Source organism: Bos indicus, chromosome 15 (assembly GCF_029378745.1).
Source record: "Bos indicus isolate NIAB-ARS_2022 breed Sahiwal x Tharparkar chromosome 15, NIAB-ARS_B.indTharparkar_mat_pri_1.0, whole genome shotgun sequence".
Classification (NCBI taxonomy): Eukaryota; Metazoa; Chordata; class Mammalia; order Artiodactyla; family Bovidae; genus Bos; species Bos indicus.
This window is the reverse complement of record NC_091774.1, coordinates 57,451,242-57,477,198: the sequence shown is the minus strand read 5'-3', so window position 1 is coordinate 57,477,198 and position 25,957 is coordinate 57,451,242. Positions and strand designations below refer to the sequence as shown.

The window sequence follows — 25,957 nt, the reverse complement described above, 5'->3', positions numbered from 1 at the left end:
CATCCCTGGGATTCTCCAGGCAAGAACACTGGAGTGGGTTGCCATATCCTTCTCCAATGCTTGAAAGTGAAAAGTGAAAGTGAAGTTGCTCAGTCGTGTCTGACTCTGCGACCCCATGGACTGCAGCCTACCAGGCTCCCCCGTCCACAGGATTTTCCAGGCAAGAGTACAGGAGTGGGTCGCCATTGCCTTCTCCGTCACTCCAAACCTACTGAATCACAATTGGTATTTTAACAAGATCCCGAGGTGAGTCCTGTAACAGAAAGGTTTGGGAAACATTACACTGTACCAGTGATTCCTAGAACTGGATACACATTGGAATCACCTGGGAAAACTTAAATGACTAATGCCTGGATTTTAATCCCAGCAATTTTTATTTAATTGGTATGAAGTATGGCCTGACAGCTGAGATTTTATTAATATTTTCCCCAATGATCTCAGTGTGCAGTCAGAATTCAGAACCACTGAACTAAATATTAGCACACCCAGGTCTTTATATCATCAAAGTATAATGATTTCTTTCATGTACTCTGAATACAAATATATTAAGATATATCAAATCCATATCATTTTTGGTTGAGAAAGTTTTCTTCCCCATTACTGTTACATGCTGCTTTCAAAGCCTCCTGGGCTATTACTCTCATTGTAAGTTCAGTTTGTAGAGATGTGACTGTCTTATTTTCAGAAAGACAATTAAAGGTTGATTCCCCAACAAGCTGTTCCATCTGTTAGGATGGAACAGTGCCAATTCAAAATGTGGTATTGACCACTTCGTCTGCTATCATGCTAAATCACTTCAGTCTTGTAAAATTCCATGCAACCCTATGGACTGTAGCCTGACAGGCTCCTCTGTCCATGTGATTCTCCAGGCAAGAATACTAGAGTGGTCTGTCATTTCCTCTTCCAAGGGATCTTCCCTACCCAGGGATCAAACCCTCCTCTTTAAAGTCTCCTGCATTGGCAGGTGGGTTCTTTACCACTAGCACCACCTGGTAGCAACAGATAACATGAAATTTGAGGCCCTTTCAGAACTCACACGGAGAAGGCAATGAATGGCACCCCACTCCAGTACTCTTGCCTGGAAAATCTCATGGACGGAGGAGCCTGGCAGGCTGCAGTCCATGGGGTCGCCAACAGTTGGACAAGACTGAGCGACTTCACTTTCTCTTTTCACTTTCATGCATTGGAGAAGGAAATGGCAACACACTCCAGTGTTCTTGCCTGGAGAATCCCAGGGACGGGGGAGCCGGGTGGGCTGCCGTCTATGGGGTCACACAGCGTCGGACACGACTGAAGCGACTTAGTAGCAGCAGCAGCAGAACTCACAACATATTATATGTTAGATCCCTGGCAGAAAGGTGATCCCAAATTAGAAACACATGCCTCACTGGAAGGGCACTTATCTACTAGCACCTAAGAAGCTCCATTCTGAGTGAGGCTTTTATCGCTCATACCCTTGCATGGACTCCTACCACCTTGCTGCTACTGTCCTCAAGAAGCATTTCCTGACAGCACACGGCAAAGGGAAGGGACAGCCCAGGCTGGCCTGTCTTATTCTGCATCGGACACCAACATGCCTGACCTAAAGGAAATAATTAAAGAAGAATCTATGTATCCCAAATGGTTGCTATTATTATTATTGCTGTTGTTGTTCTTATGTTTGTACTTATTCTGTGTAATTTAACTGGAGGTATTTACATGATATGACTCATGTGCTCTAAAAACTTCCTTTGGTAGAAAAATTCTGTATTCAGTAATATATGACCTTAGAGGAAGAATGGATTTGCGGACTATGCAAAAGGTAGCTTTTAATTGTTCTTAAATATTCACTAGTCACTTATAACAAGTAGAGACAGCACAGTGAATATAATTTTATACTTCTTAAAGTAAAAATGCTGATTTCTCTTAAATTTTATATAAGACTCTATGCCTTACAGACTAAAATATTTTCAGATTCTTCCTCAATCACAGTTTAAATTAGATGCTTCACTGCCAGTTATTTAAACTTTTCTCCCCCTTTATTTCCTACATTTTCTCCTTCAGAAAGGTTTATGCTTAAGACTCCAGGATCTCCTATGTGGAATATGCATACAATTTTATAAAAATAACAAAGTAACCTTTATTAAGATTAAATCTATGGGTAACCAAAAGACACTAACTTTGCCTTAGTTATCAAAAGCCAAGAATACAATGAACAAAAAAATAGAAAGCATTGTAGTAGCTCCCTCTAGTGGACATTCTGAAGGTAAGGCAGCTAAAACAGATCAGCCATTTTACATTGTCAGGCTTGAGTAGTGCCCTTACAGATCAACTAGCCAGTCAAAAAAGTGGGGAAAAGGAATATCAGTATTCAAAATGAGCATTTATGAGGGCAATAAATCCAGGGAAAATCTAATTTGTATTATTCCACTTTTTCACTGAATGATGGGGGCAGAGTTAAAGCTATCTCATTATCCATAAGTACAAAATACTTCACAGACTTGCTTCAAAAGGGTTAAACAAAATCTGTTTCTCCCTCAATCTTTCTCTACATTAAAAACTCAGCATTCAAAAAACGAATATCATGGCATCCGGTCCCATCACTTCATGGCAAATAGATGGGGAAACAATGGAAACAGTGACAGACTTTCTTTTCTTGGGCTCCAAAATCACTGCAGATGGTGAATGCAGCCATGAAATTAAAAGACACTTGCTCCTTGGAAGAAAAGCGATGACCAACCTAGACAGCATATTAAAAAGCAGAGACATTACTTTGCTGACAAAGGTCCATCTAGTCAAAGCTATGGTTTTTCCAGTAGTCATGTATGGATGTGAGAATTAGACTATAAAGAAAGCCAAGCACGGAAGAACTGATGCTTTTGAACTGTGGTGTTGGAGAAGAATCTTATGAATATCTTGGACAGCAAGGAGATAAAACCAGCCAATCCTACAAGAAATCAATCCTGAATATTCACTGGAGGGACTGATGCTGAAGTTCCATTACTTTGGCCACCTAATGCTAAGAACTGACTCATTGGAAAAGATGCTGATGCTGGGGAAGACTGAAGGCAGGAGGAGAAGGGGACGACAGAGGATGAGATGGTTGGATGGCCTCACCGACTCAATGGACATGAGTTTGGGTAAGCTTCAGGAGTTGGTGATGGACAAGGAAGCCTGGCGTGCTGCAGTCCATGGGGTCACAAAGAGTTGGACACGACTGAACCAAACTGAACTGAAAGATGTGCAGCACCAGTAATCAAGTTTGAATCCTCTTTCTTCATTTTACTTCACATTCTACATGCATGCTATTGCTTTACTCATGTCTGACTCTTTGCAACCCCATGGACTATAAACTGCCACACTCCTCTGTCCATGGGATTATCCTGGCAAGAATACTGGAGGAGGTTGCCATTCCCTTCTCTGGAGGATATTCCAGACCCAGGAATTGAATCCACATCTCCTGCATTGCAGGCATATTCTTTACCATCTGAGTTGTTTATATATGATGGGAAATTAAAAGAGGATCTCTCATAGTTGATACAAATTTGCATGACAATAAGTTGTGAAACAAAAAAATTAAAAACTATATTAATAATTTAAAATGTTGGATCAACTATTTTGGAGGAAGGAATGAGTTATCCTTCAATTTTGTTTACTGTAGAAAGTGTTATTAAAATGCACTAAAATATTCAAATAGCATGTAGCCAAAATGTAGAAAAGTAATTATAGAGTTGTGACAGGTAATTACTGAAAACATACTTTATGTTATTTTTCTGAGTTTTGTGATGTTTTGGTGCATGTGACCTTTCAGAATTTTATAATCATTTTGTCTTCTCATCTACTTTCTAGTTCTAGAATGTGGTACTCTCATTAGTCAGATTTAAACCACATGCTTACTAAAGGAAGAATTAAATGGTGTCAGCATCACTGGATGCCCATGAGAATTCATGGAAGTACAGAAAGAGAATCTGGGAGTCATTACTACAACACATGATTGGAAGTCATTGCTAAAATGACTTTCAGTGGAAGCTGGGAATGGATTCTGGACTGCGGTAATGACAGATTCCACCAGCAATGGCTTAGAGGGAAAATCATAGGTAGATGTTCACAGTATATCTACTAGTTTATACTTGGAAACTCAATGAGGCTTATTTACATATTAAAGTGAAAAAAGTGAAAGAGTTAGTCACTCAGTGAAGTCCAACTCTTTGCGACTCCATGGACTGTAGCCTGCCAGGCTTCTTTGTCCATGGAATTCTCCAAGCAAGAATACTGGAGTGGGTTGCCATTCCCTTCTCCAGGGTATCTTCCTGACCCAGGGATGAAACCCAGGTCTCCTGCACTGCAGGCAGATTCTTTACCATCTGAGCCAATAGGGAATCAATCTTTTATTCATAGAAATGCATTACCTGAATATGTTTTGATCACAGGCACACTACCAGGCTTTAAAAAAATTCTTAAAACCTCAGTCTACTATATTAAGTGATGATCTAGTAGAATTTTCAAGGCAGGATTGGGAAAAGGAAAAATCAGAAGAGTTTTACAGAGAAGATAATATTTAAGTCAAGAAGAAGGAATTCTGTGTTTGGACAAGCCTCTGAAGAAGGATGAGGAAGAAAGGAAGAAAGACCTTTCGAGTAGAAGAACAGCATGTGGAAAAGCATAGAAATATGAATGGATATAGCTTGTCTCTGTGCTATGTCACTTCAATCATTTCCGACTCTTTGTAACCCTGTAGACTATGGCCTGCCAGGCTCCTCTGTCCATGGGATTTTTCAGTCAAGAATACTGGAGTGGGTTGCCAGTTCCTCCTCCAGGGGATCTTCCTGACCCAGTGATTGAAATCAAGTCTCTTACGTCTCCTGCACTGGCAGGCAAGTTCTTTACCTCTAGCCCCACCTGAGCTTGTCTAGATACATGTAATTTGACTTGGCTAGAATCTTAGGATGCAAAATGAATGAGTAGCAAAAGATTTTTAAAAGTTGTTTCAGCCGAAATTATGAAAGCCTTATTTCTGTTGTTCTAAGGATTCAGCAATACGAGAACCATGAACTTCCAGAGGTTCAAGCTGGTTTTAGAAAAGGCAGAGAAACCAGAGATCAAATTGCCAACATCCACTGGATCATTGAAAAAGCAAGAGAGTTCCAGAAAAACATCTATTTCTGCTTTATTGACTATGCCAAAGCCTTTGACTGTGTGGATCACAATAAACCGTGGAAAATTCTGAAAAAGATGGGAATACCAGACCACCTGACCTGCCTCATGAGAAACCTGTATGCAGGTCAGGAAGCAACAGTTAGAACTGGACATGGAACAACAGACTGGTTCCAAATAGGGAAAGGAGTATGTCAAGGCTGTATATTGTCACCCTGCTAATTTAACTTATATGCAGAGTACATCATGAGAAATGCTGGCCTGAAGGAAGGACAAGCTGGAATCAAGATTGCCAGGAGAAATATCAATAACCTCAGCTATGCAGATGACACCACCCTTATGGCATAAAGTGAAGAGGAACTAAAAAGCCTCTTGATGAAAGTGAAAGAGGAGAGTGAAAAAGTTGGCTTAAAGCTCAACATTCAGAAAACGAAGATCATGGCATCTGGTCCCATCACTTCATGGCAAATAGATGGAGAAACAGTGGAAACAGTGTCAGACTTTATTTTTCTGGGCTCCAAAATCACTGCAGATGGTGACTGCAGCCATGAAATTAAAAGACACCTACTCCTTGGAAGGAAAGTTATGACCAACCTAGATAGCATATTCAAAAGCAGAGACATTACTTTGCCAACAAAGGTTCGTCTAGTCAAGGCTATGGTTTTTCCTGTGGTCATATATGGATATGAGAGTTGGACTGTGAAGAAGGCCGAGCGCTGAAGAATTAATGCTTTTGAACTGTGGTGTTGGAGAAGACTGTTGAGAGTCCCTTGGACTGCAAGGAGATCCAACCAGTCCATTCTAAAGATCAGCCCTGGGATTTCTTTGGAAGGAATGATGCTAAAGCTGAACCTCCAGTACTTTGGCCACCTAATTCGAAGAGTTGACTCATTGGAAAAGACTCTGATGCTGGGAGGGATTGGGGGCAGGAGGAGAAGGGGACGACAGAGGATGAGATGGCTGGATGGCATCACTGACTCGATGGACGTGAGTCTGGGTGAACTCCGGGAGTTGGTGATGGACAGGGAGGCCTGGCGTGCTGCGATTGATGGGGTCGCAAAGAGTCGGACACGACTGAGCAACTGAACTGAACTGAACTCCTTGGAAAGAAAGTTATGACCAACCTAGACAGCATATTAAAAAGCAGAGACATTACTTTGCCAACAAAGGTCCGTCCAGTCAAGGCTATGGTTTTTCCAGTGGTTATGTATGGATGTGAGAGTTGGACTATAAAGAAAGCTGAGTGCCAAAGAATTGATGCTTTTGAACTGTGGTGTTGGAGAAGACTCTTGAGAGTCCCTTGGACTACAAAGAGATCCAACCAGTCCATTCTAAAGGAGATCAGTCCTGGGTGTTCATTGGAAGGAAGGACTGATGTTGAAGCTGAAACTCCAATACTTTGGCCACCTGATGCGAAGAGCTGACCCATTTGAAAAGACCCTGATGCTGGGAAAGATTGAGGGCAGGAGGAGAAGGGGACGACAGAGGAAGAGATGGTTGGATGGTATCACCGACTCGATGGACATGGGTTTGGGTGGACTCTGGGAGTTGGTGATGGACAGGGAGGCCTGGCATGCTGCAATTCATGGGGTTGCAAAGAGTCGGACACGACTGAGAGACTGAACTGAACTGAACTTGCATGCAAGGAGATCCAACCAGGCCATCCTAGAGGAGATCAGTCCTGAATATTCATTGAAAGGACTGATGCTGAAGCTCAAACTCCAATACTTTGGCCACCTGACGTGAAGAACTGACTCTTTGGAAAAGACCCTGATGCTGAGAAAGATTGAAGGGGGGAGGAGAAGGGGATGACAGAGGATGAGATTGTTGAATGGCATCACCGACTCAATGGACGTGAGTTTGATTAAATTGCAGGAGTTGGTGATGGACAGGGAGGCCTGATGTGCTGCAGTCCATTGGGTTGCAAAGAGTTGGACACGACTGAGCAACTGAACTGAGCTGAACATTTCTCATGAGTGAAGGCAGAACCAAAGCTCTTCAGGCGCGATTTGAGCAGCTGCCACTAGAGGGCAAGCTTACATCGTGATGTCATCAGTTAGCAGCAGCTGCTGCTGCTGCTGCTAGTTGCTTCAGTGGTGTCCGACCCTGTCCAACCCCATAGATGGCAGCCCACCAGGCTCCCCCGTCCCTGAGATTCTCCAGGCAAGAACACTGGAGTTGGTTGCCATTTCCTTCTCCAATGCATGAAAGTGAAAAGTGAAAGTGAAGTTGCTCAGTCGTGTCTGACTTTTAGCGACCCCATGGACTGCAGCCTACCAGGCTCCTCCGTCCATGGGATTTTCCAGGCAAGAGTACTGGAGTGGGGTGCCATGCTAGCTAGGTTAATTCAGAGCATGAAAGAATAGCAAAGGTGATCTCAGTAGAGGTTACGAAGAGTCAATTAGTGTAAAAGGAGAGGTCAGTCCAAGTAACAGGGACAAAGTATCACGTGAGTCACTGTGAAGCAAAGCTGACCGATTATACCCATCAAAGCCCAAAGGTAATGATACCAGAGAAGTGAACAGTATCATTTTGATGCAGAGATGACCTGTAAAGGGAGGAAGGAGGTTGCTGTCAGATTAACCAATTCTACCTTATCAGGAGTGAGGTGGAGGCATTTTTCAAACACATTAAAACAGGCTAATGAAAATGTGTTGTAACCAGGTGTAATTCCATAGAAACAGAGTGAGAAGTGCTTTTTTAAACCTAAAAACAATGGCTAAATAGAATCCCTGAGGGGATATCCTTCCTATAGGAATTTATTCTTTGAGAAACTGACCCCGATTTGAATATAAGCACAAGGATCCTAGACTAGCCTGTATGTAGACAACCTTATCTCAGATTAAAGTCTTGGTGTCGTTTTGAAAGAGTTAAAAGTTATAAAACCAAATTCACCTGTAAAAATGAAGTCAGAATTCTTTGAAGGGGGACTACCTGCCTCAAAGGAAATCAGTCCTGAATATTCATTGGAAGGACTGATGCTTAAGCTAAAACTCCAATACTGTGGCCACTTGATGCAAAGAACTGACTCCTTGGAAAAGACCCTGATGCTGGGAAAGATTGAAGGCGGGAGGAGAAGGGGATGACAGAGGATGAGATGGTTGCATGGTATCACCGACTCTATGGACATGAGTTTGAGCAAACTCCGGGAGTTGGTGATGGACAGGGAAGCCTAGCGTGCTGCAGTCCATGAGGTCTCAGAGAGTTGGACACAACTGAGCGACTAACCTGACCTGCCTCAGGATACCTTCCTCAGACAAGAGGATAGTTGCTAAAACTTCGATGACTAGATTCCATCCTCCTTTTTAATGACAGACGCTCCCTATCAGAATTGCTGAGGTGGGGTCTAGGCATCTGCATTGCTGGCAAGAGCCTTGGGTAAGTCTTTTTTTTGCAATATTTGGAGACACAAGTGTAGCACAACTCAAGTTACCCCCATGTTAGCTCTATTGGGTGCCTTTGATGGATCAAGCTCTTAAGCACAGCTAAGTGTCATCTGTTTGCCTACATACAAATACACATTTTTATAAAGCAGGCAAAGCATCCCCTGTGTGAGACACCAGTATTTAATCTTACTGTGCTAAGCACTGGATGTGCATTATTGTATTTTAATGTTTCCCGAGCCAGTGAAAATATATATTGTCATTCCCTTTTATAAATCAGAGAGAACACAGCTTCAGATAAAATTAACTGATTCATCCAAGGTCCTGCATCTAGAAAGCAACCAAACCAGAAGTAAACGCAAGATCTACTAAAATCTAAAGTTCTTTAGCTAAGAAGCAGAAGAAGAGGTAAATACTTAAAAGTTTATTAGACATTAATTTCCTGTTTGTTTCCTAATCCTAAATTTTTGAACTGGATATTGGAAAGCTCCCCCCATTTAAAATTAAAATCTGTTGTTCTGCAATTCATCTAATCTGAGATGTCCAGAGTTATACAGGGGAAAAGTTAATCTGTGTCCTACAATATAACTTTAGAAAAAAACATTAGCTCCTGACTCTGTTTCAAAAGAAGAGGTAAAAAAGATTTCTAATGTTATCTCCTTGAAGGAAATCCATTTAAAACCCATCTTAATGGATTTCTTTGATTTAGAGATGTGTTTGTAGCATTTTATAAACTATGATTATTAACATTTAAAGTCAAAAGAAGGTTAGGCATTTCATCTCTACCAAAAATAAAGTGAATAAAAATCCTAGAAAAATTACTGCAGATTTTTAGATGTCTCTAAATAAGCATATTTCACTTGTCAGAATGTAGTTATGAAATACTATAGCATAAAAATGAAATGTGGCTTATGGCTTATTTTCTTTTCCTTTTAGTATATTTGGCCATTCCCATTAAATAAAACTTTTTTTTTTTTTTTTGGTAAACTCTACTTCATTTCAGTAGCATGCATTTAAATGTCAAGCAAGAGATAAAATCCAGATTTTCATGTATATTTTTATTATTTCTTTCATATATATATATGTATACACACACACACACACACACATATATATATATATAATTGGTTACCTTTACAAATTGTGAAAACAACAAACATAGAAAATTAACCCTTAAAAAATCAAAAACTAAAAAAAATACTTCTGAAATCCATGATGATATTTACAAGAGTAAAGATAAATTACAGCATTTTCAGTTAGCTTATTTTTATTTTTAATTATATATTATGTATGTATTATATATACATATTTGATATTTTATTTCCTTAGCTTTGTTATTATTTTAGACATATAAAAAGCTATAATAATGTATACTATTTGATGAGCTTGGAGATAAGCATCCATTTGTGAAATCATCACCATAATTTGTGGTACTATTTTTATAAAGAATAAGTTAATGTATATTTGTATGAAGTAAGAATTATTTTCCCTCCTTCTTCTGCCCCCTCACTTCTAACCATCACTCATGATTTTCTGTCTGTTGTTTCATATCTATCCATATAGGTAGATCAGTAGGTGAAGAAGGGCAGACAATTAGGAGAGTAGATAGATAAAATGTATTTTTTTTTTAATGAGAAATAGCACATCCCTGGAGTGCCTCTATATACTGTATCTGAATTTAACACATTTTCAAACAGCAAAACGGTTCCCTGACTTAAACTGCAAGGATGTATGACAAAGTCACAAGCAGATGGATTTACATTGAGGATATAGAGTGTTAATAATATAAACTATATCAAGATGATGGATTTACTCTCCCAGTGTCACCTCAAAGTTATGCTGTTGACAATAACAAATGACTCAAAAACCTTAGTGACTTCCAACAGCAAGGTTTAATCTCATTATGCAACCAAGAGGAGTGAATAGCTATGTGGTTGCATGACTCCATCACTCCCCAGTGTGAGACCACAATGATGGGACATACTACCTGGGGCACCGCATGTATCATAGCTCAGGGAAGGAAAACCATGGAAAACAAATATTTGTGTGAAAACGTGACAGTCATCTCTTCTGCTGACATTTCATTGCCCTATATAAATCCTTCAGTCAAGCCTGATATCAGAGGGTCTAGGGTGTGGAAGGAGGGTGAGCAAATATTTTTAACAATATGTAAATTACAATAGGTATTTTAAATAGTAACTGCCATATCTAACCTTGCATTATTTTATATTATTTCATCATATGAATGCATCACAGTTTATTTGTGGACATTTATGTTCTAATTTTTCAAAATACAAACAATGCCTGACTGAACATATTTAAATATAAACCCACGTACACACACTTCTTTTGGACTATGCTTAATAAATACAAATTAAAACTCTAGAATTATCTTTTATACCTGTATTTTTCCTCAATTTTTCCTTCTTTTACAAAATAATACAAATCATTCTTGCCTGATTAAACAGCTTATCCATTCACCAAAATACTGATAGAAGCTGGCTTAAAATATCTATTACTGTGACAACAAACTGAAATTTGTAAAAAAAAAAAAAAAAAAAGAAAGAAATTACTTTTTTATCACTTATTAAAAAAGAAAAGGTAGTTCAAATTTGCTGTTCTCTGAGACTATTTTAATCAGATTTTTTCACCTTGCAGATCCAAGTTACATAAAGAATTACTTCTTTGTAAGTTTTCTGGCTACTTGGATATCATTAACTGAGTTTGGGTCAACTTTGGGGTAGCTTCCTTTCAGTTCAGTTCAGTTCAGTTCAGTCGGTCAGTGGTGTCCGACTCTTTGCGACCCCATGAATCGCAGCACACCAAGCCTCCCTGTCCATCACCAACTCCCGGAGTTCACTCAAACTCACGTCCATCGAGGCAGTGATGCCATCCAGCCATCTCATTCTCCCCTTCTCCTCCTGCCCCCAATCCCTCCCAGCATCAGAGTCTTTTCCAATGAGTCAACTCTTCGCATTGTATATTTCAAATTCTAACACACATCTGACATTCAGCCATCTGAAGAAATAACACCATTCTTTTCCTATGTCACTGAACAAACATAATCAAATAGCGGGTAATACTTTTTGAAATTAATGGACAGTTATACCTCACTTTAAATATCATTTAAACACATAGCCTTGCTTGTAATTTTGATAGATATTATGGTATTTTCTATTGTATAAATTTATTAATTATAATATTTCTAAAAAATTGAAAGATGACTACATCCATAATTTTGTAAGTTTATTCATCCAACAAACACTCTGAAAATTGAGGACCTACTCTGTGAAAGACACCATGATCAGGTGCTGGAGTCATGAAGAAACAACATGATCTTGCTACCACACTCTCCCAGTTAGTACACAGCAACACTGTGACCAAAACCAGGTCCATCACTAGACAAAGCCTACAATTTTAACTAGCATGTATTATGGCCTAGAGAAATATGTGCAGACTGCACTATCAATGACTGTTTTACTAAATGGAAAACAGTCTTGCTTATTCTGCTTGGTTGACGAACTAAACACATAAAATGAATGAAAATGAGATTCCTTTCACTAACCACTAACATGAATAGGGGAGGACAAAGAAACAAGAAAGTTTTTGTTTTTTCCTTTATTCTTAATATATTCAACAAATGCTTATAGAAACTCCTTATGCAGCAGGCATTGTACCATGTGCTATAAATTCAGTTGTGACCCAAAAAATCCAGGAAAATACAATTAAACAACAGAAAAAGAGACATTAAAAGGAGAAAACTGTAGGGAAGACCCAGGCAATGAACAAATAAAATGGAAACAACAAAAGAAAAGTAATTCAGGAGAAATTATTCAATTAAAGATAAAACCATTTCAACTTCCTCAAGTGGTATTCTTGATAGAAACTAGAAAAAATATATACAACAAAACTACTGGGAAAAAAAAAAAAACTTCTGGGGAAAGGAAAATTTTTGAGGAGGGGAAGAGATAGAACAAAAACCTAAAATATGTATTTTGAAAGGACAATAATACAAACTTACAAGAAATGAAAATCATGAGATATATACATACCAATTAAATGGCTCCATTTTAAGGCTGATGAAAGACTCCTGTGAGTGACTAAAAAAAAAAAAAAAAAAAAAATGATAGTGTTGGGAGGCAGAGATATTGAATAATATCCTCTGAGCTGAGAAGGAACTTTAAGACTTGAAAAATGGAGTGCACTTACAAAGTTTATTGTGGGTAACTTATGGGGAATCAGGCAACAATGATTCAGAGGCATTCACAGCTGTACTCCGCAGAGCCAAAAGGGGTATCAGTTCAGATCAGTTCAGTCACTCAGTCGTGTCCGACTCTGCAACCCCATGAACCGCAGCACACCAGGCCTCCCTGTCCATCACCAACTCCCGGAGTCCACCCAAACTCATGTCCATTGAGTCAGTGATGCCATCCAACATCTCATCCCCTGTCATCCCCTTCTCCTCTTGCCCCCAATCCCTCCCAGCATCAGGGTCTTTTCCAATTTTCCAGTAGCATATTGGGCACCTACCGACCTGGGGAGTTCATCTCTCAGTGTCCTATCTTTTTGCCCTTTCATACTGTTCATGGGGTTCTCAAGGCAAGAATACTGAAATGGTTTGCCATTCCCTTCTCCAGTAAGGGGATTTAAATGAGCAAAAGATAAAAATAGAATCTGACCACTAGGGGAAAGTAAATCCACACTTCTGGGAACCTGGGGTTTTTCTCCTCCCAGGGGTCTCGTGACTATTAACCATTTGCATCAACAAAAGGCACTCTTCCAATTTTCATATCAGACGAAGGCAAGAGGAAGAGTTGATGAGAACTTATCTGGCTTGGGCACAGTCCTGGGAGTAGGCTAAAATTCAATCACATAGAAAGGGGAGAGGATAGGACTGCTGGCCTGAGATAGAGCTGACAAGATGGAATCAGTGTGGTTCAGCCAAATAGATAACACGACTTACAAACTTTGAAACAAACTGACCTTGGGCCTTTTCATAAAATATGAGTATAAAAGTACAGAGAAATTTTGTCACTAAAATTTTTATACTTAGATAGTATGTCATCATGGAGAAGGGACCGGCAACCCACTCCAGTATTCTTGCCTAGAGAATCCCGTGGACAGAGGAGCCTGGCGGGCTGCTGTCCATAAGGTTGCACAAAGTCAGACACGACTGAAGTGACTTAGCATGCATGCATGCATTGGACAAGGAAATGGCAACCCACTTTAGTATTCTTGCCTGGAGAATCCCAGGGACAGAGGAGCCTGGTGGGCTGCCGTCTATGGGGTTGCACAGAGTCAGATACAGCTGAAGCAACTTAGCAGCAGCAGCAGCAGTATGTCATCAAGAATGAAAGAAAGATAAATATTCTCAAGACATATATTTTACTAAAGGCTATTATGGGGAATGGAGAAGGCAATAGCAAACCACTTCAGTATTCTTGCCTTGAGAATGCCATAAACAGTATGAAAAGACAAAAAGATAGGACACTGAAAGATGCACTTCCCAGGTCCATAGGTGCCCAATATGCTACTGGAGAAGAATGGAGAAATAACACTAGAAAGAATGAAGAGGTGTCTGGAGCCAAAGCAAAATCAACACCCAACTGTGGATGTGACTGGTGACGAAAGTAAAGTCGGATGCTGTAAAGAGCAATATTTTACAGGAACCTGGAATGTTAGGTCCATGAATCAAGGTAAACTGGAAGTGGTCAAACACGAGATGGAAAGAGTGAACATTGACATTTTAGAAATCAATGAACTAAGATAGACTGGAATGGGACTGGAAGATCAAATTGCCAATATCTGTTGGATCATCAAAAAAGCAAGGGAGTTCTAGAAAAACATCTATTTCTGCTTTATTGACTATGCCAAAGCCTTTGACTGTGTGGATCACAACAAACTGTGGAAAATTCTTCAAGAGAAGGGAATATCAGACCACCTGACCTGCCTTCTGAGAAATCTGTATGCAGGTCAAGAAGCAACAGTTAGAATTGGACATGGAACAACAGACTGGTTCCAAATCAGGAAAGGAGTATGTCAAGGCTGTATATTGTCACCCTGCTTATTTAACTTATATGCAGAGTACATAATGCAAAATGCTGGGCTGGATGAATGACAAACTGGAATCAAGATTGCTGGGAGAAATATCAATAACCTCAGATAATGCAGATGACACCACTCTTGTGGCAAAAAATGAAGAAGAATTAAAGAGCCTCTTGATGAAAGTGAAAGTGGAGAGTGAAAAATTTGGCTTAAAGCTCAACATTCAGAAAACTAAGATCATGGCATCTGGTCCCATCACTTAATGGCAAATAGATGGGGAAACAATGGAAACAGTGACAGACTATTTTCTTGAGCTCCAAAATCACTGCAGATAGTGACTGCAGTCATGAAATTAAAAGACACTTGCTCCTTGAAAGAAAAGCTATGACCAATCTAGAGAGCATATTAAAAATCAGAGACATTACTTTGCCAACAAAGGTCCATCTAGTCGAAGCTATGGTTTTTCCAGTAGTCAAATATGGATGTGAGAATTGGACTATAAAGAAAGCTGAGCACCAAAGAATTGATGCTTTTGGACTGTGCTGTTGGTGAAGACTCTTCTGAGTCCCTTGAACTGCAAGGATATCTAACCAGGCCATCCTAAAGGAAATCAGTCCTGAATATTCATTGGAAGGACTGATGCTGAAGCTGAAACTCCAATACTTTGGCCACCTGATGTAAAGAATTGACTCACTGGAAAAGACCCTGATGCTGGGAAAGGTTGAAGGCAGGAGGAGAAGAGGACAACAGAGGATGAGATGGCTGGCTGACATCACCGACTCGATGGACCTGAGTTTGAGTAAGCTCCAGGAGTTGGTGATGGACAGGGAAGCCCAATGTGCTGCATTCCATGGGGTCACAAAGAGTCAGACATGACTGAGTGACTGAAGTGAACTGAACTGACTATGGGGGAAGCCTGACTGATACTTTTCTAGGACAATATCAGTTTCATCTTAGGTATATTTTCTGAAAATATTTTATCAAATATAAATTCTTCTTCATGTAAAGCAGATCCTTACTTAAAATTCAGGTGCCTACTTTCAGATATACTGGTCTGTGGAGCTCACTGTAAGCCTTTTATATTGTGGGTTATCTATTTTTAGAATTTGTTCAGAAGAATCAGAGCCAAACTGGGAAAACACATTAAAGCTTCTCCTGGTGGAACATGAGCCACAGATACTCGGTCAAAATCACATAAATGAGATTCTTTTTGTGATACTATAGCTGGCAAAGCATAGAGTTTTGGACAAAGAAGGAAGTTTGATATTATAAAACTGGATTTGGTTCCCACCAATACATTTAATAATTATCAGCCACCTGTGTTCACTAATTAACCTCTTGTGACTATGTTTTATCATCTGTAATATGAAGAATCTTAAAAATAGTACTATCACTATTATGAAGCTTATCATTATAAATTAGTAGATCCCACATAATGTATGACTTTTCTTTCCATAATGAATAATTTACACCCTTCTCACCTTAGTCCAGCAGCGTATCAAAAACAAGAAGAAACCAAACCCACAGAAAACCATATGCCATTAGAAAGTTTATCATCCTTTGCTTCTCCTATACCACGTTTTAATTAGCCTTGCTGCTGCTGCTGCTAAGTCGCTTCAGTCGTGTCCGACTCTGTGAGACCCCATACACAGCAGCCCACCAGGCTCCACCATCCTTGGGGTTCTCCAGGCAAGAACACTGGAGTGGGTTGCCATTTCCTTCACCAGTGCATGAAAGTGAAAAGTGAAAGTGAAGTCGCTCAGTCGTGTCCCACTCTTAGCGACCCCATGGACTGCAGCCTACCAGGCTCCTCCGTCCATGGGATTTTCCAGACAAGAGTACTGGAGTGGGTCGCCATTGCCTTCTCCATTAATTAGCCTTAGTTTAATGGAAATAACATGGAATTTGTCAGCAGAAATGCCTGAGGTAACACTGAAATTTTATAATACAACAGTATGAAGCAAAGTCAATTACTTAATATTTCTAATGGTTAGTATCTTCACCCATAAAATGTACTTAATAATCCCTACTTTTCAGTTTTATGAGGCTTAAATGAGGTAAAATTATGAATATTCAGAACAGAGTAAATGCTTAGTATTTAATATTCTCATTTGACCTTTCTTGTATTTTCAGTTTTCAAAGAATATAAATATTTTCCAGAAATTTTCAGAATTATAAATTACTAGATAAGTAATATTTACCTTAAATAATTTTAGAAGGAAAACAACATAAAATTGTATAGCAAAGTCTTTAAATAGTATTTTAAAGTAGTCTTTTAAAGCAATCTCCTCTTCATTTAGATGATATTTTGAAGGGGAGGCTCGCGGGTTGCAAAGGGGAGTCGATGGGGTCTCAAGAGTCAGACACTATTTAGCAACTAAACAAAAACAACAAGAAGCTAATATTACATAAATATATCAAGGCTGACATCTTTGGCTCAGTACTCCAGTGGACACAATTTTGTAGGTGAAAGAGGGCTTTGGCATCCTCATATTCATCCTCTCTGCTTAAGAAGAACCTACTACAAAGAGGTCTCTGGGGGAGAAAATACGTGGTGATCATCTGAGTTACACACTTAGCACCATCCCTGGGGGGCTGGGCACCTTACTTCATGCAGTGTTCACAACAATTACATAAGTAGGTAATATTACTTCCAGGTTGCAGATTTTGAAACTGCCAGAGACTGGACATTGACGCTATCAATCCCATTAGAACAGAAACTAAAAAACAACCAACTCTCTATATTTTAGGTGGTGCTTATGGCAGTATCTGGCTCACAGTAAATATTCTGTAAATGATCATTTTATCATATTCCTTTCAAGACCATACATTTACCATACAATGTAGGACTGTTCTCTGCTCCACAATGATTTGTCTTTGGGCTATTCGTACTGTGTTTAATTTTGTTTAATTTTGCTCTCAGTTTTTTTTAGAGTTGTAAAATAGTTTCTTAACTAAATTTTCATTTTAGTATATTATCCAAGGTTTTATATGCCAAGAAATTAAAAGGAAAGGACTGCTGCTGCTGCTACTAAGTCACTTCAGTCATGTCCGACTCTGTGTGACATGTCCGACTCTGTGTGACCCCAGAGCAGCCCACCAGGCTCCCCCATCCCTGGGATTCTCCAGGCAAGAACACTGGAGTGGGTTGCCATTTCCTCCTCCAATGCATGAGAGTGAAAAGTGAAAGTGAAGTTGCTCAGTCGTAGCGACCCCATGGACTGCAGCCCACCAGGCTCCTCTGTCCATGGGATTTTCCAGGCAAGAGTACTGGAGTGGGTTGCCATTGCCTTCTCCAAAAGGAAAGGACAAAGTGAGACAAAAGGAGTTATATAATTCTGTAGAGAGAGAGTAACCATAAGTTTTTTGTTTTTTGTATGTCTGATCATTTTCGCCAGTAGACCAAGCAGATGGAAACATGAGTAAAATGTGCAATAAGATTAATTGGAGACCCATAAAAAAGGGCAATAAAAGTGGAAAATTTAGCTGGCAATACCTGCGCAATAAATATAACTAATCTGCTACTGAATTTAAAAAGAGATTCCTGATCTTCACATTATTTGCTTATTTTTTAAACTTTTTTTTTTTTAAACTGATACTCACTTTTAAAAGAAGAGGGAAACATTATGGAAATGATTATGACTTTATTCTCTCTTAGCTGATGATGTTTTTCAAGACATTTAAATTACCTGCTAAACCAAGGATGAAATAAACTGATAAAGCTGAAAAATAATATTTTGAGTTGTATTTCCTCAGTGTTCATGCAAAAATACAAAGATCTCTGAATATAAATTCTCTATGGAATGGAACAGTTGCCACATAATATAAATTATTAGTGACAAATTTCTGGCACAATATTTTATGTAACATCAAGCACTTGGGATTCAAGGCGGTGACCTCAGCTATTCTGATACATGGTCCTCAAAAGGAAAGCTTCTGGTGGCACTGAAGAGTGTTGGGAAATTCCAGGTAAATTTAGTTTGCACCACTGCAGATTTTTACATGTTTGTGGGAAGGTGGTTTTTATGCATGTTCAACTTGCACTTTATGCATGGAAACGTTTTGAAAATACTAAATACTGAAAACACTAAATACTGAAAACACTGAATACTCTGTACTTAGAAATATTTACATTTGTTGTTTGAATCATAATTAACTGCTTGGATTTAAGGTCCATAAGAACAGGAATTATATGAACTGTCTGCCATATATCAAGTGCCCCATAGTAGTGTTAAAATCAATCAGTGAATAATTCTAATTAATAAACCTTTAAAATCTGAACCATAGGGAAAGGGGAAATGATGTGTGAGAGCAGAGAAAGATTTCAGAGTGATTGGGGGATAGGTTTGAGGAGGTTGGAAGTATTTCTAACACTGAGCAACTTTGCAGAGATAGACTAAAATTTCCCCTAGGTGACTCATGGAGGGATTTGATGAATCCCAGTGTAAACATCTACTTATAAAATTCTATTGAATCCTGAATTTCATCCCAGAGATAAGAGACAGAGAATGTCTTTAAAATGCTTTCCTTATTCCCCAGAAGTGTTCCAGTCAAAATGGGTTGACACTGATAGGCTTTCTCCCTCCACTGTAGAGCTTATGAGGCAGGCTACTCGGCTGGAATTTCAGGTTTATTTGACATATATTCCATTTATCATTGCCATCCTTTGAATTGTAACCACTTTACCTCCAGGTTTTCATATGTATAATTTGCCATGCATCTTACTCAGGATAAAGGTTGTCATATGTGAATTTCTGCTTCCCACCTGAGCTTTGAGAAATGGTCCTACGTTTCACAATATTTGACTCACTACAAAATGAAACGAGTCGCCAGTCCAGGTTCGATGCACGATACTGGATGCTTGGGACTGGTGCATTAGGACAACCCAGAGGGATGGTACGGGGAGGGAGGAGGGAGAAGGGTTCAGGATGGGGAACACGTGTATACCTGTGGCAGATTCATGTTGATATATGGCAAAACCAATACAATATTGTAAAGTTAAAAAATAAAATAAAAAATAAAAAAAAAAAATTCAAGTCCTGGACTGCTAATATTTGTCCTAGACAGGCTAACTAAGAATGGAAAGAAATCTCTGCTCAAAGAATGTAATATTCCTCATAAAAACCTACTTAACTAGAGAAGAAAGAATGAAGGATGCCTTTCCGTGATTATAGGTAGTGGTGGTGGTAGTGGTGGGGGTTCGTCCAAGATGCATTGCTTCTGAGATGCTTTCATTAAATTGTTCTAGTAGAGCAGAGACTGATTGTTTTTCTTTTTGTTGTATCTTCTCTGTCTGCCACAGAGAGAATGCTGAACAATATGTATCGGATCAAGAAATTAAGTTTATGTAAAACCAAGCCAGGCATTGATGATGTGGGAATAAAACAGCTAGTCCTAATCCTCAAGGAGCTCTCAGCTTAATGGAGGGAATAAATGTATATGATTACTGTACAAGATGATAAGCCTACCAATGCTGATAAGCATTCAGGTGCAGAAGTAACATAGAGGAAAACTGCTGAATTCAGGTCAGTAAAAGTGGGAAAAAGTAAAGGCTTCCTATAGGAGATGGTGCTAAAATTAATTCTTCAAGCATCCCTAGGAATTAGCCATATAACTAATGGGGAAATAATTATTGATGACAAAAAATATGTACAAATGCAGGAAAGAAGGTCACATTGGTACATGTCTGGGTGTAGCATAGTGAGAAGAAATTCTTTTTTTTTAATCTTCTTGTTCTTGATGGTATATCTTTCCCCTTTATTTCATCCATAGTACTAACAGCACCAAGTCCAATAAATATTGTCTTCAAAAGAGAAATTTAATTACTGTATTGTTATAGACCGAACCATGTCCTCCAAAATTTATATGTTGAAGTATTTATCCCTTAGTAGTTCAGAATGTGACTGTATTTGGAGATAGGTCTTTAAAGAGGTAACTGTTAAAAGGGATAATTCGAGTGAGCTATAATCCAATATGACAGTTTTCCTTATGAGAAGGAAATTAGGACAGAGACACATAAAGAAGGAAGACCATGTGGAAACAGAGAGAGGACAACTATCAACAATGCAACAAGAGAAATGATCAAAAGAAAGCAAGACTGCCAACACATTAATCTCAGATGTGTAGCCTCCAGAACTGTGGGCAAATACATTCTGTTGTTCTAGCTACTTAGTCTGTGGTACTTTTTCATGGTAGCACTAGCAGATTCAGTTCAGTTCAGTTCAGTTCAGTCACTCAGTCGTGTCCAACTCTTTGAGACCCCATGAATAGCAGCACACCAGGCCTTCTTGTCCATCACCAACTCCCAGAGTTCACTCAGACTCATGTCCATCGAGTCAGTGATGCCATCCAGCCATCTCATTCTCTGTCGTCCCCTTCTCCTCCTGCCCCTGATCCCTCCCAGCATCAGTCTTTTCCAATGAGTCAACTCTTCGCATGAGGTGGCTAGAGTACTGGAATTTCAGCTTTAGCATCATTCCTTCCAAAGAAATCCCAGAGCTGATCTCCTTCAAAATGGACTGGTTGGATCTCCTTGCAGTCCAAGGGACTCTCAACAGTCTTCTCCAGCACCACAGTTCAAAAGCATCAATTCTTCGGCGCTCAGCTTTCTTCACAGTCCAACTCTCACATCCATACATGACCACTGGAAAAACCATAACCTTGACTAGATGGACCTTTGTTGGCAAAGTAATGTCTCTGCTTTTGAATATGCTATCTAGGTTGGTCATAACTTTCCTTCTAAGGAGTAAGCATCTTTTAATTTCATGGCTGCAATCACCATCTGCAGTGATTTTGGAGCCCAGAAAAATAAAGTCTGACACTGTTTCCACTGTTTCCCCATCTATTTCCCATGAAGTGATGGGACCAGATGCCATGATCTTAGTTTTCTTTTTTTTTTTTTTTTTTTTTATTTTATTTTATTTTATTTTTTTGAAAATTTATGCCTTTATTTCAGTTGTTGTGTTGGCAATATCAATCTTAAAATAATGATGAAAAGTTAACTCTTTCCAAATATGGGTATTTTGGCTTATGGTGAAATAGCAGTAGCTTTAAAACAGTATAGTAGCTAGATCCTACCTATCTTTTCCTGGAATGCCCACTTCAACACCAAGCTGTCAGATACATTCCTGAACTTTTGAAGACATTATAATGATGGTAATGTCAGGCCAGGATAAAGAAAAACAGAAATGATCAGAAGACTGAGGGGAAAAAGACATGAGATGGAAAAAAAAAAATAGTTTGTATTGTCGACACCATCCAGTCTAGCAATTTTTACAGATGCTTTCTGTTTGCTCGAGACAGTTTATTGCTTATGTTATTTCTTCTGTTCCTTTTTTTTTTTTTTTAATTTTTCAGCACTTTATTTATTTATTTTTTTTATTTGATAAATTTAACGCCTTTTATTGCCATACCTCATTTTACTGTGCTTTGCTTTAGTGAACTTTATAGATACATTTTTTTTTTTTCCTTGTTAATTTTCTGTTTAGTTGATCTATCCATAAGTGTGAGTGGGGTATTAAAGTCTCCCATTATTATTGTGTTATTGTTAATTTCTCCTTTCATACTTGTTAGAATTTGTCTTACATACTGCGGTGCTCCCATGTTGGGTGGATATATATTATATAATTGTTATATCTTCTTCTTGGATTGATCCTTTGATCATTATGTAGTGACCTTCTTTGTCTCTTTTCACAGCCTTTGTTTTAAAGTCTAATTTATCTGATACGAGTATTGTGACTCCTGCTTTCTTTTGGTCCCAATTTGCATGGACAATCTTTTTCCAGCCCTTCACTTTCAGTCTGTATGTGTCCCCTGTTTTGAGGTGGGTCTCTTGTAGACAACATATGTAGGGGTCTTGTTTTTGTATCCATTCAGCCAGTCTTTGTCTTTTGGTTGGGGCATTCAACCCATTTACGTTTAAGGTAATTACTAATAAGTATGATCCCGTTGCCATTTACTTTATTGTTTTGGGTTCGAGTTTATACACCATTTTTGTGTTTGAATGTTGACTTTTAAGCCAACTTTTTCACTCTCCACTTTCACTTTCATCAAGAGGCTTTTGAGTTCCTCTTCACTTTCTGCCATAAGGGTGGTGTCATCTGCATATCTGAGGTTATTGATATTTCTCCCGGCAATCTTGATTCCAGCTTGTGCTTCTTCCAGCCCAGCGTTTCTCATGATCTGCATAGAAGTTAAATAAGCAGGGTGACAATATACAGCCTTGACGTACTCCTTTTCCTACTTGGAACCAGTCTGTTGTTCCCTGTCCAGTTCTAACTGTTGCTTCCTGACCTGCATACAGGTTTCTCAAGAGGCAGGTCAGGTGGTCTGGTATTCCCATCTCTTGAAGAATTTTCCACAGTTTATTAACACAATGATACCACGAGTGCTCTTCCAACACTGATAAAAGGGTAAAGACCCTCACACACAAAAAAACATATCAAAATAAAGATCCTTCCTTCATTTTGTATTCAGTTCAGTCATCAGTCATTTCTGACTCTTTGTGACCCCATAGACTGCAGCATGCCAGGCCTCCCTGTCCATCACCAACGCCCGGAATTTACTCAAACTCAGGTCCATTGAGTCGGTGATGCCATCCAGCTATATTTGTTGGACCTTTGTTGGCAAAGTAATGTCTCTGCTTTTCAATAGGCTGTCTAGGTTGGTCATAACTTTGTTTCCAAGGAGAAAGTGTCTTTTAATTTCATGGCTTCAGTCACCATCTGCAGTGATTTTGGAGCCCAAAAAGATAAAGTCTCTCACTGTTTCCATTGTTTCCCCATCTATTTGCCATGAAGTAATGGGACCGGATACATGATATTAAGTTTTCTGAATGTTGAGTTTTTAGCTAACTTTTTCACTCTCCTCTTTCACTTTCATCAAGAGGCTCTTTAGTTCTTCTTCTCTTTCTGCCATAAGAGTGGTGTCATCTGAATATCTGAGGTTATTGATATTTCTCCCAGCGATCTTGATTCCAGTTTATGCTTCATCCAGTCCAGCATTTCACATAATGTACACTGCATATGAGTTAAATAAGCAGGGTGACAATATACAGCCTTGACACACTCCTTTCCCAATTTGGAACCAGTCTGTTGTTCCATGTCCAGTTCTGACTGTTGTTTCCTGACCTGCCCACAGATTTCTCAGAAGGCAGGTCAGGTGATCTAGTATTCTCATCTCTTTAATTTGTAGAATTAAAACCCAACAAATGGAAGATATCAGCTCCTTTATATTAGAGAAGACCACCTAAGGCCAGACTGAAGACTCCAGAGCAGCTCATCAAGATTATCTGAAACAAGTTCAGAGGAATGCAGGCCCAGTACCCACTCTAATCTTATCGACAACCCCACACTTGAACTGTTGCTATAAAGTGAAAGTGAAGTCACTCGGTCATGTCCAACTCTTTGCGACCCCATGGACTGTAGCCTACCAGGCTCCTCTGTCCTTGGGATTTTCCAGGCAAGAGTACTGTAGTGGGTTGCCATTTCCTTCTCCAGGAGATCTTCCCAACCCAGGGATTGAACCCAGGTCTTCCACACTGTAGGCAGATGCTTTACCATCTAAGCTACCAGGGCTATAAAACTCCTCATCAAATGTCCCAGCTTAGGACACACAATTTTGAGTGGCACAGGCGTGCTATGGCCCCTTTGCCTAGTGCAACAATAAAACTATCCTTTCCTACTTCACCCCAAACTCTGTCTCTGAGATTCTGTTCTTGGCACTGGTGCATAGAGGCCAAGATTTCAGCATCAAATCCACAGCATAGAACACAATCCAGGTGTTGGCAGTTCCTTCTAGAATAAGACTGCAGTATGCAGAGGAGCACTGCATCTTACTGTTGAGTATGCCTTCTTATTATTCCAAACTACCATTCCAGACACTAAATAATCTACTCAGTATCCAGTAGAGCAGACAGAACAAGCAAATGAACTATTTGTTTCAGAGGCCTTGTCTGTGAAACCCAGGTAACTCAGAGTGTGATGCAGACTCAAAGCTGGCAACACAAGGCAGACTGGCATAGTGCATTAAGCAGTTACATCACTCGTCCTCATAGCTCTCTTTACCATTGGCCAGCCATTAGGCCTTGCATAAGAGTGCCATTATCTCTTAATTTCAATTTCTTCATCAAAAGTGAAAACACATTTGACTCATTGGTTTCTTAAGATTATTTCAAAATAAAGCATTCTCTCATTGCAGATTTCAAAGATATGCCCAAATTTAAGTGTTCTCTTGTTTTTATATATTTTAGTATATTCTGTTGTATTTTTTAAAGCACTGGTGCAGATGTATGACCACAGTCAGTGTGCAGAGAGATGTCATGGGCTACAGCAGTGGCTTCCAGCAAAGACAGTGCAGTGAGAAAAAGGGTTTGTCTCCTCTGGACACGATCATCCATCGTTGTTGTAAAGTACTAAAGAATGTCTGCTTCCTGAATCTTCATGTCAGACGGATGACTGAGACCCCAGTATTGTTGTCCTTTGTGAATTCTGACTTTCAATTAACTAAAATCTAACAAAGGAAGTTCTCACTTTCATACTGTCCAAGTGTTTCTTTCAAGATCAATGATATAGAAGAATCTTGCAGGTGGATTACTTAAAAAAGGTTTACTCGGGACACTAGTACACTAATATTCTACCTTAAATATGAATTTTGTTCAGATTTTAGAAATAATATGAAAAGATTAAAAGAAGTTTTATCTTTAATGAAATGCAGTTCACTGGTGAGTGGTGAAGAAAGGAAAACAGGCATGAAGAAGTGTAAATGCATCTGTGTATCTGTCTAATATGTACAAGTGGGGGTTTGTGTAGGGAGGCATGTTCAAATTACTGCAGAGTTGGTATGTGAAAAGCCTGGAATAATATTAATGAGAATAAAGATTAAATAAGTAGGAACACCAAGTGCTCAAAACTATTCACTAAAGTGACTCACTTTTCTTAAGAAGGTGATAAAAGTAGTACTCCATGGAAGAGTTTAAAAACTACTCTATTTAAATACTAGAAAATTAACGAACAATTCACGTATTTGTCTTCAGGGTCCTCACTGGCCTCACTCTATAAGATTCTTTGAAATTTTAGTTCAGAAACCAGAGAAAAACTATCTGGAGAGCAAGACATCTCCTATTGAGATTCTAGTAATTCATGGTTTTGCTAAGATATCACTATCTTCAGAATATCACTTCTCATGATGCTTTTTAACTGTATTTTACACTCCAAAATAAGACTGACTCACCAACTATATCATTTTAAAATTTTGAAAATTAAGAAAATTTGAGTATCTCAATTTTTAAAAATTGAATTAAACAATGTGATTTTCTGAGTTTCTTTTGAAGCCAAGGCTAAAGTTGAATTTAGCTTTATGGAAACAGCACACCTAGAATGGAATAGCTGTGCCTCAGA

General features: G+C 39.0%; 1 protein-coding gene across 1 annotated transcript in view; it reads right to left on the bottom strand.

Moving 5' to 3' along the window:
• ANO3 (anoctamin 3) overlaps nucleotides 1–25,957 on the bottom strand; it is a 447,078-nt gene that overhangs the window by 343,230 nt on the left and 77,891 nt on the right. Inside the window, exon 2 of the mRNA XM_070803970.1 lies at nucleotides 12,569–12,616. Within this exon, the coding sequence (XP_070660071.1) occupies nucleotides 12,569–12,616 (48 nt within the window). The remainder of the gene's footprint in view (nucleotides 1–12,568; nucleotides 12,617–25,957) is intronic.